We start from the raw sequence: 14,473 nt of genomic DNA on the forward strand, positions 1-14,473 counted from the left end.
CAGAGGACATTTCTCAAAAAAGTACAATCTTTGTCTCCATGTGCAGTTGCAAATCGTAGTCTGGCTTTTTTAATGGTGGTTTTGGAGCAGGTGCTTCTTCCTTGCTGAGCGGCCTTTCAGGTTATGTCGATATAGGACTCGTTTTACTGTGGATATAGATACTTTTGTACCTGTTTCCTCCAGCATCTTCACAAGGTCCTTTGCTGTTGTTCTGGGATTGATTTCCACTTTTTGCACCAAAGTACGTTCATCCCTAGGAGACAGAACGTGGTCTCTTTCCTGAGCGGTATGACGGCTGCGCGGACCCATGGCGTTTATACTTGCGTGTAATTGTTTGTACAGATGAACGTGGTACCTTCAGGCATATGGAAATTGCTCCCAAGGATGAACCAGACTTGTGGAGGTCTACAATTAGTTTTCTGAGGTTTTGGCTGATTTCTTTTGATTTTCCCATGATGTCAAGCAAAGAGGCACTGAGTTTGAAGGTAGGCCTTGAAATACATCCACAGGTCCACCTCCAATTTACTCAAATTATGTCAATTAGCCTATCAGAAGCTTCTAAAGCCATGACATCATTTTCTGGAATTTTCCAAGCTGTTTAAAGGCACAGTCAATTTAGTGTATGTAAACTTCTGACCAACTGGAATTGTGATACAGTGAATTATAACTGAAATAATCTGTCAGTAAACAATTGTTGGAAAATGTACTTGTCATGCACAAAGTAGATGTCCTAACTGACTTGCCAAAACTATAGTTTGTTAACAAGAAATGTGTGGAGTGGTTGAAAAACAAGTTTTAATGACTCCAACCTAAGTGTATGTAAACTTCCCACTTCAACTGTATAAATAAAAACTTTATTTACATTTCATCCCCTGCTGGAACTTCGGGCACATCCTACATGGCATCCTATTCCCTATGTAGTGCACTACTTTTGACCACAACCCATTGCACTATAGAATGGCATTTGGGACAGACCCTTGGATGTTATTCTTGATAGCACAACAAGTGTCACCTCTGCCGGCATCCCTCATCCTCGTGTTTATTTTCCAAATATCAGGCTTGACAAGTGCGCTCCCACAAATACTTTATTAAATGTGAGACACTGGTCTTTGTTGTTGACACTTTCCTCCAGACATGCGGTGGCCATGGGGAAACACCAACCTCAGGTGCTCCAGACAAGCTGTGGCCATGGGGGAACACCAACCCCACTCGAGCAGCTCTGACAGGCCTTTTAACAGTTGGCTGTTGCTCCACAGGAAGGCTCTGTGCTTGTTATTGTTGTTTTGAGATAAAGCTATATAAATAAATAACTCTGTCTTGGATTCTTTCAGACGAGAGAAAAACATTGGCTTCTGACGAGGTGTGACAGAACTGAGGGGTGAGAGGAAGTTTCCTTTTCAGTCTCTCTCTCTCTCTCTCTGGAAATGAGCCGAAGCAGGGGATGGATGAGGAGGTACCGGTGAGGCAGCTGTGGAACCGACAGATGTCTGTCTCTGGAAACGAGGACAGTAACATTTCTCCTCGTATAAAAAAAAGAGAATCATACTGTACAGATTCCTTGAACTGCTGCAGGTTGGTTCTTTGTCAGATCGACCACGACGTAAATGACACCCTATTCCCTACGCGGCGCACTTCCTTTTGAACACTACTTCCATTTGGCATTGATCAAAAGTAGTGCACCACATAGAGGATAGGGTGCAATTTGGGACACAGGGGAGTGATTTTGCATGGGCAGAAAGAGTGCTTTCGCTGCTCTGCTTCCCCTCCCATTCCAAAAGGAAGGACAAGGGAACGTTAAGCCGAGGAGGAGACGGCGTTCATATCAGAGTCACTCCGCAGCTTGCGCTAGCAGCAATACCTGCCCCCTTTAATACCGTCAATAGCGCAGATCCTACTTGAAATGCAGAAGAATTACAGTAAGGTAGCGTCCCAAAATGTTACCTTCTTCCCTACACAGAGCCCCTATGGGCTTGTCAATGGGCTCTGGTCAGAGATGAATGCACTATATAGGGACAAGAGTGCCGCTTGGGATGAAGCCTTTAAGTTCTGCAGGACACAGAGAAGGAGCTCAGTTTGGCACGTCTTTATTCACTTGGTTTTAAATAACACTTCCAGTAGTACTACAGAGAGCGCGAGAGGCAACCATCACATTACAATAGAAGTAATGTGGTGAAAATCACTATGTCCTCAAGTAGACAAACTATAATAGTCTAGGACGCCCTTCGGTGTTTCATTTTCTATCTAATTAAACATTGAGTAAAGCAGATCAAGAATCTCCAGCAAGATTTTTAGTAGATCTGTGATTTGATGTATCCAGGTGTGTGTGTGTGTGTGTGTGTGTGTGTGTGTGTGTGTGTGTGTGTGTGTGTGTGTGTATGTGTGTGTGTGTGTGTGCACGCAGGACACAGGGGGAACCAGAGACTGGTGTTAATAGTGATGAATGGTTCAGAGGGACATCAGACGGAAGCAGACAGACAGCCAGCTGAGTCCAGACTTGTTACCCAAACGGAACCCCATTCTCCCTTTGTAGTGCACTACCTTTGACCAGGGGCACATAGGACTCTGGTCAAACATAATGAACACTATAGAGAATAGGGTGTCGTTTGGGACACTGGTCTGAGCACTGCGACCCCCCCCCCCTCCCATCCCCCTTTTCTGTTCAGTGGTAATGGCCACTTCAGGTGTCTGGATGAATCTGGCAGAAGACTGCAAACAGGATGTTGACTTGCAGAGGTGGCATTGTTCCGCAGCAAACTGACAGTCTGGCTAGGGTTCCCATACACACAAATCAACGTTTATTGATCTCGTACACAGATTTGCAGATGTTATCGCAGGTGCAGCAAAATTATAAAAAAAAAAATTGGTTTGTTCCAAGAGTGCAGTAAAACCTAGCAATACAAAAAAAAACACACACACACGTAATCCAGAAAAATCTAAATGAGCAATGTCAGAGACAGGAATATATATATAAATAGATATCGATAGGAGGGTCTATCTGAACTTCTTCAGCCTCGTGAGGTTTAAGAGGCTGTGTTGTGCCTTTTTCACCATCCTGTCTAAGTGAAGGGACCATTTTTCTGGTCGTCAGTGATGTGCACGCCGAGGAACTTGACCCTCTCCACCGCGGCTCAGACTATGTGGATGGGGCGCGCTTTCGCTGCTTTCTCCTGTAGTCCGTGATCAGCTCCTTTGTCTTGTCGATGATGAGGGAGAGGTTATTTTCCTGGCACCACTCTGCCAGGGCTCTCACCTCCTTCCTGTCTCATATTTGTTGGTAATCAAGCCTACTACTGTTGTGTCGTCAGCAAACTTGATTGAATTCGAGAAGTGCGTGGGCACGCAGTCATGGGTCAACAGGGAGTACAGGAGGGGGCTGAGCACGCACCCTTGTGGGACCCCTGTGTTGAGGATCAGTGTGGCAGAAGTGTTGTTCCTTACCTTAACTACTTGGGGTCGGCCCGTCAGGAAGTCCAGGACCCAGTTGCACAAGGAGGGGTTCAGGACCAGGGCCCTGAGCTTAGTGATGAGCACTATGATGTTGAAGACTGAGCTGTAGTTAATGAACAGCACTCGTACGTAGGTATTTCTCTTGTCCAGGTAGGATAGGGCAGTGTTCAGTGCAATGGCCATTGCATCGTCTGTGGATCTATTGGGGCTGTAAGCAAATTGTAGTGGGTCTAGGGTGTTGGGTAAGGTGGAGCTGATATGATCCTTAACTAGACTCACAAAGCACTTCATGATGACAGAAGTCAGTGCTACGGGGCGATAGTAATTTAGTTACCTTCGCTTTCTTGGGTACAGGAACAATGGTGTACATATTGAAGCAAGCGTGGACAACAGACTGGGATATGGAGAGTTTGAATATGTCCGTAAACACTCCAGCCAGCTGGTCTGCACATGCTCTGAGGACGCAGCTTGGGATGCCGTCTGGGCCGGCAGTCTTAAAATGACGTCCTCACGTCGGCCATAAAACGAGAACATACAGTCCTCATGAACAGCAGGGGCCCACGTCAGCGGCTCAATGTTGTTTTCCTCAAAGCATGCAAAGGTGTTTAGCTCATCCCGGAGCGAGGCGTCGTTGTCCGTGACATGGCTGGCTTTTCCTATATAAATCAGTGATTATCTGGAGTTCCTGCCACATACGTCTCGTTTATGAGCTGTTGAATCGTGTCTACACTTTGTCCCTGTACTGTTGTTTTGCCTCTTTGATTGCCTTGCGGAGGTCGTAGCTGGTCTGATTGTACATGTCCGTGTTCCCAGTCACCTTGCCAAGGTAAAATCATTTTCTTTCACACTTTCATTTTGACACGAATGCTGCCATCTATCCACGGTTTAATTTCTAATCGTCACAGTGGGAACAACATACTCTATGCACATCTTGATGAATGCAGTCACTAAGTCACTATATACGCATCAATACTATTCTCAGATGTGACCCGGAACATTTCTCAGTTTGTGTGATCAAAACCATCTTGAAGCATAGAGTCCTATTAGTCAGACCAATGTTGAACAGTCCTTACCTTAGGAGCTTTTATAGATTTCTGCCTATAGGTGGAACGGACGATGAGGTAAGACATTGTAGCTGTCCTGGATGAGAGTTAGCAACGATCCAGTGTTGCACTGGAGATGCGTTCCAGTAGTGTTTTTCTCAGATTTCCTAGCTACAATAATGCAGTCGGTCGGGCATGTGATGTTGAGGTATTCCAGATCGGGAAAAACAAAAAGTCTTGAGTTCCTGTACGTTACTACAATCACACCATGAGTTGTTAATGGCAACGTTTGGATGGGGAGAATATATCCAGAGAGAGAGCCATGATTCCACAAAACAGTGTACGTTACAGACCCTGATTTCTCTCGAAGGAGATCCTCGCCCTGAGCTCGTCTACTTTATAGTCCAGGGACTGAACGTTAGTGAGTAATATACTCAGAAGCGGTGGATGGTATGCACACCTCCTGACACCGACTAGGGCCCTACTCCTTCTACCGCTTCTCCAGGGTCAGCATTTTGGTGCAGCCCAGGGATAAATAGAGCAGGAAGATCAAACAAAGGATCCATCTCAGGGAAATCGAATTTCTGGCGAGTGATCTCTCTAATATCCAGAAGTTATTTCTGGTTGTAGGTGATAATACAATAAATGTTATCAGTAAATAACGTATAAAATAAATACAAATAAATAAAAGAAATAAAAAATTATTCTGCAAAGTTGTCTAGGAGCTAGAAGCAGGGAAACCGTGTCTGTCGGCACGCACGCACGCACGCACGCACAGGGCTGCGTCTGAAGAGGCCCTTGAACAGCGCTGGCTCGTGTTTGGGACAGACAGACAGTAGCACAGCAGGTCACCAGGCAGGGTCAAGGACCACTGCTGCTCTGATGGAGGAGCATAATGACAGAATGACCTCTCCTCCCCTCCCCCCTCTCCTCCACTCTCCCTCTGCTCCACGACCCTCGCTTCTCTCCCTCGTCATCCACCCTTTCTCTACTCCCCTTTCCTCATCTGTTGAGTTTTTAAACTTTAAACAGAGTCTTGTTAGGAGTGTACACAGTCTTTCAAAGCGTACATCTGTGTACTTTATAACAGTCTCTTGGATGGTAGAAGACAAATGAGGAGATGTTGCTCTGCTCAGGACTGACCATCCCCTTCACAGCCCCAGTACTACACACTACTAGATGAAAGAGAAACAGTGCGATGTTTTAGTACTTTCGTGTTTATCAGACCTGTAGCAGACAGCAAAACACCAGCTCAACGATTTGCTGTACCTAAAGGCTGGAAGCAGGGGAAGGAAATACATGTGTTCGGACAGGACGTGTTCGGACAGGACGTGTGCGTCTCAAATGACATGCTATTCCCTATATAGTGTACTTCTTTTGAACAGGGCCCATAGGGATAGACTGTAGTGCACTATATATTGGATAGTCTGCCATTTGGGACACATCCTAAATGTATTATAGCCATAGAAATATAATTGCTAGAACGGGTTTCCCATTGAAGTCAGCGGTTCTGTGATGATGGATAGCTATACGGAATAGTTATTCTATTTATTTGGTTATAGCCTTGGTTCAGGTGCCTGTGGTAACCTAAGCTAGCGTTAAAATCTGTTGCTCAGGTCTAGATAGCTCTGATCTGTTGCCCAGGTCTACCTAGCTCTGATCTGTTGCCCAGGTCTACCTAGCTCTGTGATCTGTTTCCCAGGTCTAGATAGCTGAGATATGTTGCCTAGTTCTAGGTAGATCTGATCTGTTGCCCAGGTATGATAGCTCTGTAATCTCTTACCCAAGTCTTTTATTCGAGGCAGGACATTGATTGTGAAGTTGGTGTAGGAGGCGACTTTAGGGTCAGGTGAGGCGATGCCCACGTGAGACTCGTAGATCCGTAAACTCTGGGGCTTCTTGGGGCGAGGGTGGATGTGCTGGAGGGGAGGAAACACGACGAAGAACAGCTGAAACATGAAAAACTGAACCGCATGGGAAACTAGACTGGTTAACATGCTTCGATCAGTCTGGTTATCCAACCAGACAAGCAAACAACAATGTATAGAGGTGTTCAGCTTAAAAAAGGGAGAATCTGCATTTTAAACAATAACAAAGTTACTGTTTTGGGAAAAAACTGAGGGAGGGGGCTAGAGAAATATGACCATTACAATTCATAGCCAGAGCTAATGGATTCAAGGACTGATAGGACATGTTATTGGTCACATACACATGGTTAGTAGATGTTATTGGTCACATACACATGGTTAGCAGATGTTATTGGTCACATACACATGGTTAGCAGATGTTATTGGTCACATACACATGGTTAGCAGATGTTATTGGTCACATACACATGGTTAGCAGATGTTATTGGTCACATACACATGGTTAGCAGATGTTATTGGTCACATACACATGGTTAGCAGATGTTATTGGTCACATACACATGGTTAGCAGATGTTATTGGTCACATACACATGGTTAGCAGATGTTATTGGTCACATACACATGGTTAGCAGATGTTATTGGTCACTTACACATGGTTAGCAGATGTTATTGGTCACATACATGTGGTTAGCAGATGTTATTGGTCACATACACATGGTTAGCAGATGTTATTGGTCACATACACATGGTTAGCAGATGTTATTGGTCACATACACATGGTTAGCAGATGTTATTGGTCACATACACATGGTTAGCAGATGTTATTGGTCACATACACATGGTTAGCAGATGTTATTGGTCACATATACATGGTTAGCAGATGTTATTGGTCACATACACATGGTTAGCAGATGTTATTGCGAGTGTAGTGAAATGCTTCTAGATCTGACAGTGCAGCAGTATCTAACAGGTAATATCTAACAATGCCACAACAATACCTAATATCTAACAATGCCACAACAAAACCTAATATCTAACAACGCCACAACAAAACCTAATATCTAACAAATTCCACAACAAAAACCTAATATCTAACAAATTCCACAACAAAACCTAATATCTAACAATGCCACAACAATACCTAATATCTAACAACGCCACAACAAAACCTAATATCTAACAAATTCCACAACAAAAACCTAATATCTAACAAATTCCACAACAATACCTAATATCTAACAATGCCACAACAATACCTAATATCTAACAAATTCCACAACAAAACCTAATATCTAACAAATTCCACAACAAAAACCTAATATCTAACAAATTCCACAACAAAACCTAATATCTAACAAATTCCACAACAAAACCTAATATCTAACAAATTCACAACAATACCTAATATCTAACAACGCCACAACAAAACCTAATATCTAACAACGCCACAACAAAACCTAATATCTAACAATGCCACAACAAAACCTAATATCTAACAACGCCACAACAAAACCTAATATCTAACAACGCCACAACAAAACCTAATATCTAACAACGCCACAACAAAACCTAATATCTAACAACGCCACAACAAAACCTAATATCTAACAACGCCACAACAAAACCTAATATCTAACAACGCCACAACAAAAACCTAATATCTAACAACGCCACAACAATACCTAATATCTAACAACGCCACAACAAAACCTAATATCTAACAATGCCACAACAAAACCTAATATCTAACAACGCCACAACAAAACCTAATATCTAACAATGCCACAACAAAACCTAATATCTAACAACGCCACAACAATACCTAATATCTAACAACGCCACAACAAAACCTAATATCTAACAATGCCACAACAAAACCTAATATCTAACAACGCCACAACAAAACCTAATATCTAACAACGCCACAACAAAACCTAATATCTAACAACGCCACAACAAAACCTAATATCTAACAACGCCACAACAAAACCTAATATCTAACAACGCCACAACAAAACCTAATATCTAACAACGCCACAACAAAACCTAATATCTAACAACGCCACAACAAAACCTAATATCTAACAACGCCACAACAAAACCTAATATCTAACAACGCCACAACAAAACCTAATATCTAACAACGCCACAACAATACCTAATATCTAACAACGCCACAACAAAACCTAATATCTAACAATGCCACAACAAAACCTAATATCTAACAACGCCACAACAAAACCTAATATCTAACAATGCCACAACAAAACCTAATATCTAACAACGCCACAACAATACCTAATATCTAACAACGCCACAACAAAACCTAATATCTAACAATGCCACAACAAAACCTAATATCTAACAACGCCACAACAAAACCTAATATCTAACAATGCCACAACAAAACCTAATATCTAACAACGCCACAACAAAACCTAATATCTAACAATGCCACAACAAAACCTAATATCTAACAACGCCACAACAAAACCTAATATCTAACAACGCCACAACAAAACCTAATATCTAACAATGCCACAACAAAACCTAATATCTAACAACGCCACAACAAAACCTAATATCTAACAATGCCACAACAAAACCTAATATCTAACAACGCCACAACAAAACCTAATATCTAACAACGCCACAACAAAACCTAATATCTAACAAATTCCACAACAAAAACCTAATATCTAACAACGCCACAACAAAACCTAATATCTAACAACGCCACAACAAAAACCTAATATCTAACAACGCCACAACAAAACCTAATATCTAACAACGCCACAACAAAACCTAATATCTAACAACGCCACAACAAAAACCTAATATCTAACAAATTCCACAACAAAACCTAATATCTAACAAATTCCACAACAAAACCTAATATCTAACAAATTCCACAACAAAAACCTAATATCTAACAAATTCCACAACAAAACCTAATATCTAACAAATTCCACAACAAAACCTAATATCTAACAAATTCCACAACAAAACCTAATATCTAACAAATTCCACAACAAAACCTAATATCTAACAAATTCACAACAATACCTAATATCTAACAATTCCACAACAAAACCTAATATCTAACAACGCCACAACAAAACCTAATATCTAACACATTCCACAACAATACCTAATATCTAACAATTCCACAACAAAACCTAATATCTAACAAATTCCACAACAAAAACCTAATATCTAACAAATTCCACAACAAAACCTAATATCTAACAAATTCCACAACAAAACCTAATATCTAACAAATTCCACAACAAAACCTAATATCTAACAAATTCCACAACAAAACCTAATATCTAACAAATTCCACAACAAAACCTAATATCTAACAAATTCCACAACAAAACCTAATATCTAACAAATTCCACAACAAAACCTAATATCTAACAAATTCCACAACAAAACCTAATATCTAACAAATTCCACAACAAAACCTAATATCTAACAAATTCACAACAAAACCTAATATCTAACAAATTCCACAACAAAACCTAATATCTAACAAATTCACAACAAAACCTAATACACACTATCTAGTAAAGGAATGGGATGAGAATATACACTGCTCAAAAAAATAAAGGGAACACTTAAACAACACAATGTAACTCCAAGTCAATCACACTTCTGTGAAATCAAACTGTCCACTTAGGAAGCAACACTGATTGACAATACATTTCACATGCTGTTGTGCAAATGGAATAGACAAAAGGTGGAAATTATAGGCAATTAGCAAGACACCCCCCAAAACAGGAGTGATTCTGCAGGTGGTGACCACAGACCACTTCTCAGTTCCTATGCTTCCTGGCTTATGTTTTGGTCACTTTTGAATGCTGGCGGTGCTCTCACTCTAGTGGTAGCATGAGACGGAGTCTACAACCCACACAAGTGGCTCAGGTAGTGCAGTTCATCCAGGATGGCACATCAATGCGAACTGTGGCAAAAAGGTTTGCTGTGTCTGTCAGCGTAGTGTCCAGAGCATGGAGGCCCTACCAGGAGACAGGCCAGTACATCAGGAGACGTGGAGGAGGCCGTAGGAGGGCAACAACCCAGCAGCAGGACCGGTACCTCCGCCTTTGTGCAAGGAGGTGCACTGCCAGAGCCCTGCAAAATGACCTCCAGCAGGCCACAAATGTGCATGTGTCAGCATATGGTGTCACAAGGGGTCTAAGGATCTCATCTCGGTACCTAATGGCAGTCAGGCTACCTCTGGCGAGCACATGGAGGGCTGTGCGGCCCCACAAAGAAATGCCACCCCACACCATGACTGACCCACCGCCAAACCGGTCATGCTGGAGGATGTTGCAGGCAGCAGAACGTTCTCCACGGCGTCTCCAGACTCTGTCACGTCTGTCACATGTGCTCATGTGCTCAGTGTGAACCTGCTTTCATCTGTGAAGAGCACAGGGCGCCAGTGGCGAATTTGACAATCTCTGGCAAATGCCAAACGTCCTGCACGGTGTTGGGCTGTAAGCACAACCCCCAACTGTGGACGTCGGGCCCTCATACCACCCTCATGGAGTCTGTTTCTGACCGTTTGAGCAGACACATGCACATTTGTGGCCTGCTGGAGGTCATTTTGCAGGGCGCTGGCAGTGCACCTCCTTGCACAAAGGCCGAGGTAGCGGTCCTGCTGCTGGGTTGTTGCCCTCCTACGGCCTCCTCCACGTCTCCTGATGTACTGGCCTGTCTCCTGGTAGCGCCTGCATGCTCTGGACACTACGCTGACAGACACAGCAAACCTTTTTGCCACAGTTCGCATTGATGTGCCATTCTGGTTGAACTGCACTACCTGAGCCACTTGTGTGGGTTGTAGACTCCGTCTCATGCTACCACTAGAGTGAGAGCCCCGCCAGCATTCAAAAGTGACCAAAACATCAGCCAGGAAGCATAGGAACTGAGAAGTGGTGTGTGGTTACCACCTGCAGAATCACTCCTGTTTTGGGGCGTGTCTTGCTAATTGCCTATAATTTCCACCTTTTGTCTATTCCATTTGCACAACAGCATGTGAAATTTATTGTCAATCAGTGTTGCTTCCTAAGTGGACAGTTTGATTTCACAGAAGTGTGATTGACTTGGAGTTACATTGTGTTATTTAAGTGTTCCCTTTATTTTTTTGAGCAGTGTATAAGTATAAAATATATGGATGAGCAGTGACAGAGCGGCTAAGATGCAATAGATAGTAAAGAATAGATAGTAAAGGAAACAGTATAAACATATGAGATGAGTAATGCGAGATATGTAAACATTCTTAAAGTGGCATTATTAAAGTGACTAGCGTTCCATTTATTAAAGTGGCCATTAATATCAAGTCTGTAAGTAGGCAGCTGCCTCTCTGTGCTAGTGGTGACTGTTTAACAATCTGATGGCCTTGAGATTGAAAAACAGCTTCTATCTATCTCTCTGTCCCAGCTCTGATGCACCTGTACTGACCACAAATTCTGGGATGGAAGCGGGGTGAAGAGGTAGTGGGTCGGGTGGTTATTGTCCTTGATGATCTTTTTTTCCTTCCTGTGACATTGGGTGTTGTAGGTGTCCTGGAGGGCAGGCAGTTTGCCCCCGGTGATGTGTTGGGCAGACAGCACCACCCTCTGGAGAGCCCTGTGGTTGTGGGCAGTGCAGTTGCCGTACCAGGCGGTGATACAGCCTGACAGGATGCTCTCAATTGTGCACCTGTAAAAGTTAGTGAGGGTTTTCGGTGACAAACCAACATTTCTTCAGCCTCCTGGAGGTGATGATTGAGTTGGAGGCGTGCAAGGCCACGCAGTCGTGGGTGAACAGGGAGTACAGGAGAGGGCTGAGAACGCACCTTTGTGGGGCTCCAGTGTTGATGATCAGCGGAGTAGAGATATTTCCTACCTTCACCACCTGGGGGCAGCCCGTCAGGATGTCCAAGACCCAGTTGCACCGGGCCGGGGTCATTAAGGGTGAAGCTTAATGAGGAGTTTGGAGGGTACTATGGTGTTGAATGCTGAGCTGTAGTTAATGAACAGCATTCACACATAGGTATTCCTCTTGTCCAGGTAGGATAGGGCAGTGTGCAGTGTGATGGCGATTGCATCGTCTGTGGACCTATTGGGGCGGTTAGCAAATTGAAGTGGGTCTAGGGTATCAGGTAGGGTGGAGGTGATATGATCCTTGACTATTCTCTCAAATCACCTCATGATGACAGAAGTGAGTGCAACGGGGTGATAGTCAGTTACATTAGCTTTCTTGGGAACAGGAACAACGGTGGCCATCTTGAAGCATGTGGGGACAGCAGACTGGGATCGGGTTTGATTGAATATGTCTGTAAACACACCAGCCAGCTGGTCTATCGCATGCTCTGAGGACGCGGCTAGGGATGGTATCTGGGCCGGCAGCCTTACGAGGGTTAACACGTTTAAATGTTTTACTCACGTTGGCCACGGAGAAGGAGAGCCCACGGGTTTTAATAAAGGGCCGTGTCGGTGGCACTGTTTTGTCCTCAAAGCGAGCAAAGAAGTTGTTTAACCTGTCTTGCCCAGGCTTTCCGCTAGCGGAACTCCTCCCACATTCCACTGAAAAGGCAGAGCGCAAAATTCAAAAAATATTTTTTTTAAATATCTAACTTTCACACATTAACAATTCCAATACAGCAAATGAAAGATACACATCTTGTGAATCCAGTCAACATGTCCGATTTTTTAAATGTTTTACAGCGAAACAGCACGTATATTTATGTTAGCTCACCACCAAATACAAAGAAGGACAGACATTTTTCACAGCACAGGTAGCATGCACAAAGCCAACCTAACTAACCAAGAACCAACCAAACTAACCAAGAAACAACTTCATCAGATGACAGTCTTATAACATGTTACACAATAAATCTATGTTTTGTTTGAAAAATGTGCATATTTGAGGTATAAATCAGTTTTACATTGCAGCTACCATCACAGCTACCGTCAGAAATAGCACCGAAGCAGCCAGAGTAAATATAGAGACCAACGTGGAATACCTAAATACTCATCATAAAACATTTCTGAAAAATGCATCGTGTACAGAAATGAAAGACAAGCATCTTGTGAATCCAGCCAATATTTCAGATTTTTTAAGTGTTTTACAGCGAAAACACAATATAGCATTATATTAGCTTACTACAATAGCCTACACACAACCGCATTCATTCATCAAGGCACGTTAGCGATAGCAATAGGCACGTTAGCGTTAGCGAATAAACCAGCAAAAGCTATCAATTTTCACTAACCTTCATAAACCTTCCTCAGATGACAGTCCTATAACATCAGGTTATACATACACTTATGTTTTGTTCGAAAATGTGCATATTTAGAGCTGAAATCAGTGGTTATCCATTATGCTAACGTAGCTTCTATTTCCCAGAATGTGCGGATATTTCTATTAGACTCTCACCTATTCTGACCAAATAGCAATTCATAAACATTACAAAAAAGTACATGTTGTATAGGAAATGATAGTAACACTAGTTCTTAATGCAATCGCCGTGTTAGAATTCTAAAAATATCTTCATTACGACATAAGGCTTATGTTATAGCAAGAGAGTGGCCAAAACCGGGGCGCAAAACTACTAGTATACAGTTCGACAGATATATGAAATAGCATCATAAAATGTTTCTTACTTTTGCTGATCTTCCATCAGAATGTTGGACAAGGGGTCCTTTGTCCAGAACAGCCGTTGTTTGGATTTAGAACATCGTTTTTCCCTCTTCAATTAGTCAGCACACTGGCCAAGTGGCTCGAAGCTCTCCTTTCTGAACAAAGGCACACAACGCAACACGCCTAACGTCCCGAATAAATTTCAAAAATCAAATAAAACTATATTGAAAAAACATACTTTACGATGATATGGTCACATGTATCAAATAAAATCAAAGCCGGAGATAGTAATCGGCTATAACGACAGCTATTCCGATGGCAAATCCAGAACCAACTTCGCGCCTTCCTGAAAACATAAAATGGGGGACACGTCATTCCAAGAGGACGTATTCCATCTCAGACCAAGATAATCACTCCATTTCTTCTCTCACTGCATCTTGACACCCTGGGGAAGGTGTATGACATGCATGTATACTCATACGTGT

The 14,473-nt window shown here is 42.7% G+C and overlaps 1 protein-coding gene across 1 annotated transcript in view; it reads right to left on the reverse strand.

Annotated features, from left to right (window-relative positions):
- LOC129822492 (1,4-alpha-glucan-branching enzyme-like) overlaps positions 1–14,473 on the reverse strand; it is a 355,318-nt gene that overhangs the window by 233,260 nt on the left and 107,585 nt on the right. Inside the window, exon 5 of the mRNA XM_055880812.1 lies at positions 6,274–6,409. Within this exon, the coding sequence (XP_055736787.1) occupies positions 6,274–6,409 (136 nt within the window). The remainder of the gene's footprint in view (positions 1–6,273; positions 6,410–14,473) is intronic.

Source organism: Salvelinus fontinalis, chromosome 24, assembly GCF_029448725.1.
Source record: "Salvelinus fontinalis isolate EN_2023a chromosome 24, ASM2944872v1, whole genome shotgun sequence".
In the NCBI taxonomy this organism is placed as follows: Eukaryota; Metazoa; Chordata; class Actinopteri; order Salmoniformes; family Salmonidae; genus Salvelinus; species Salvelinus fontinalis.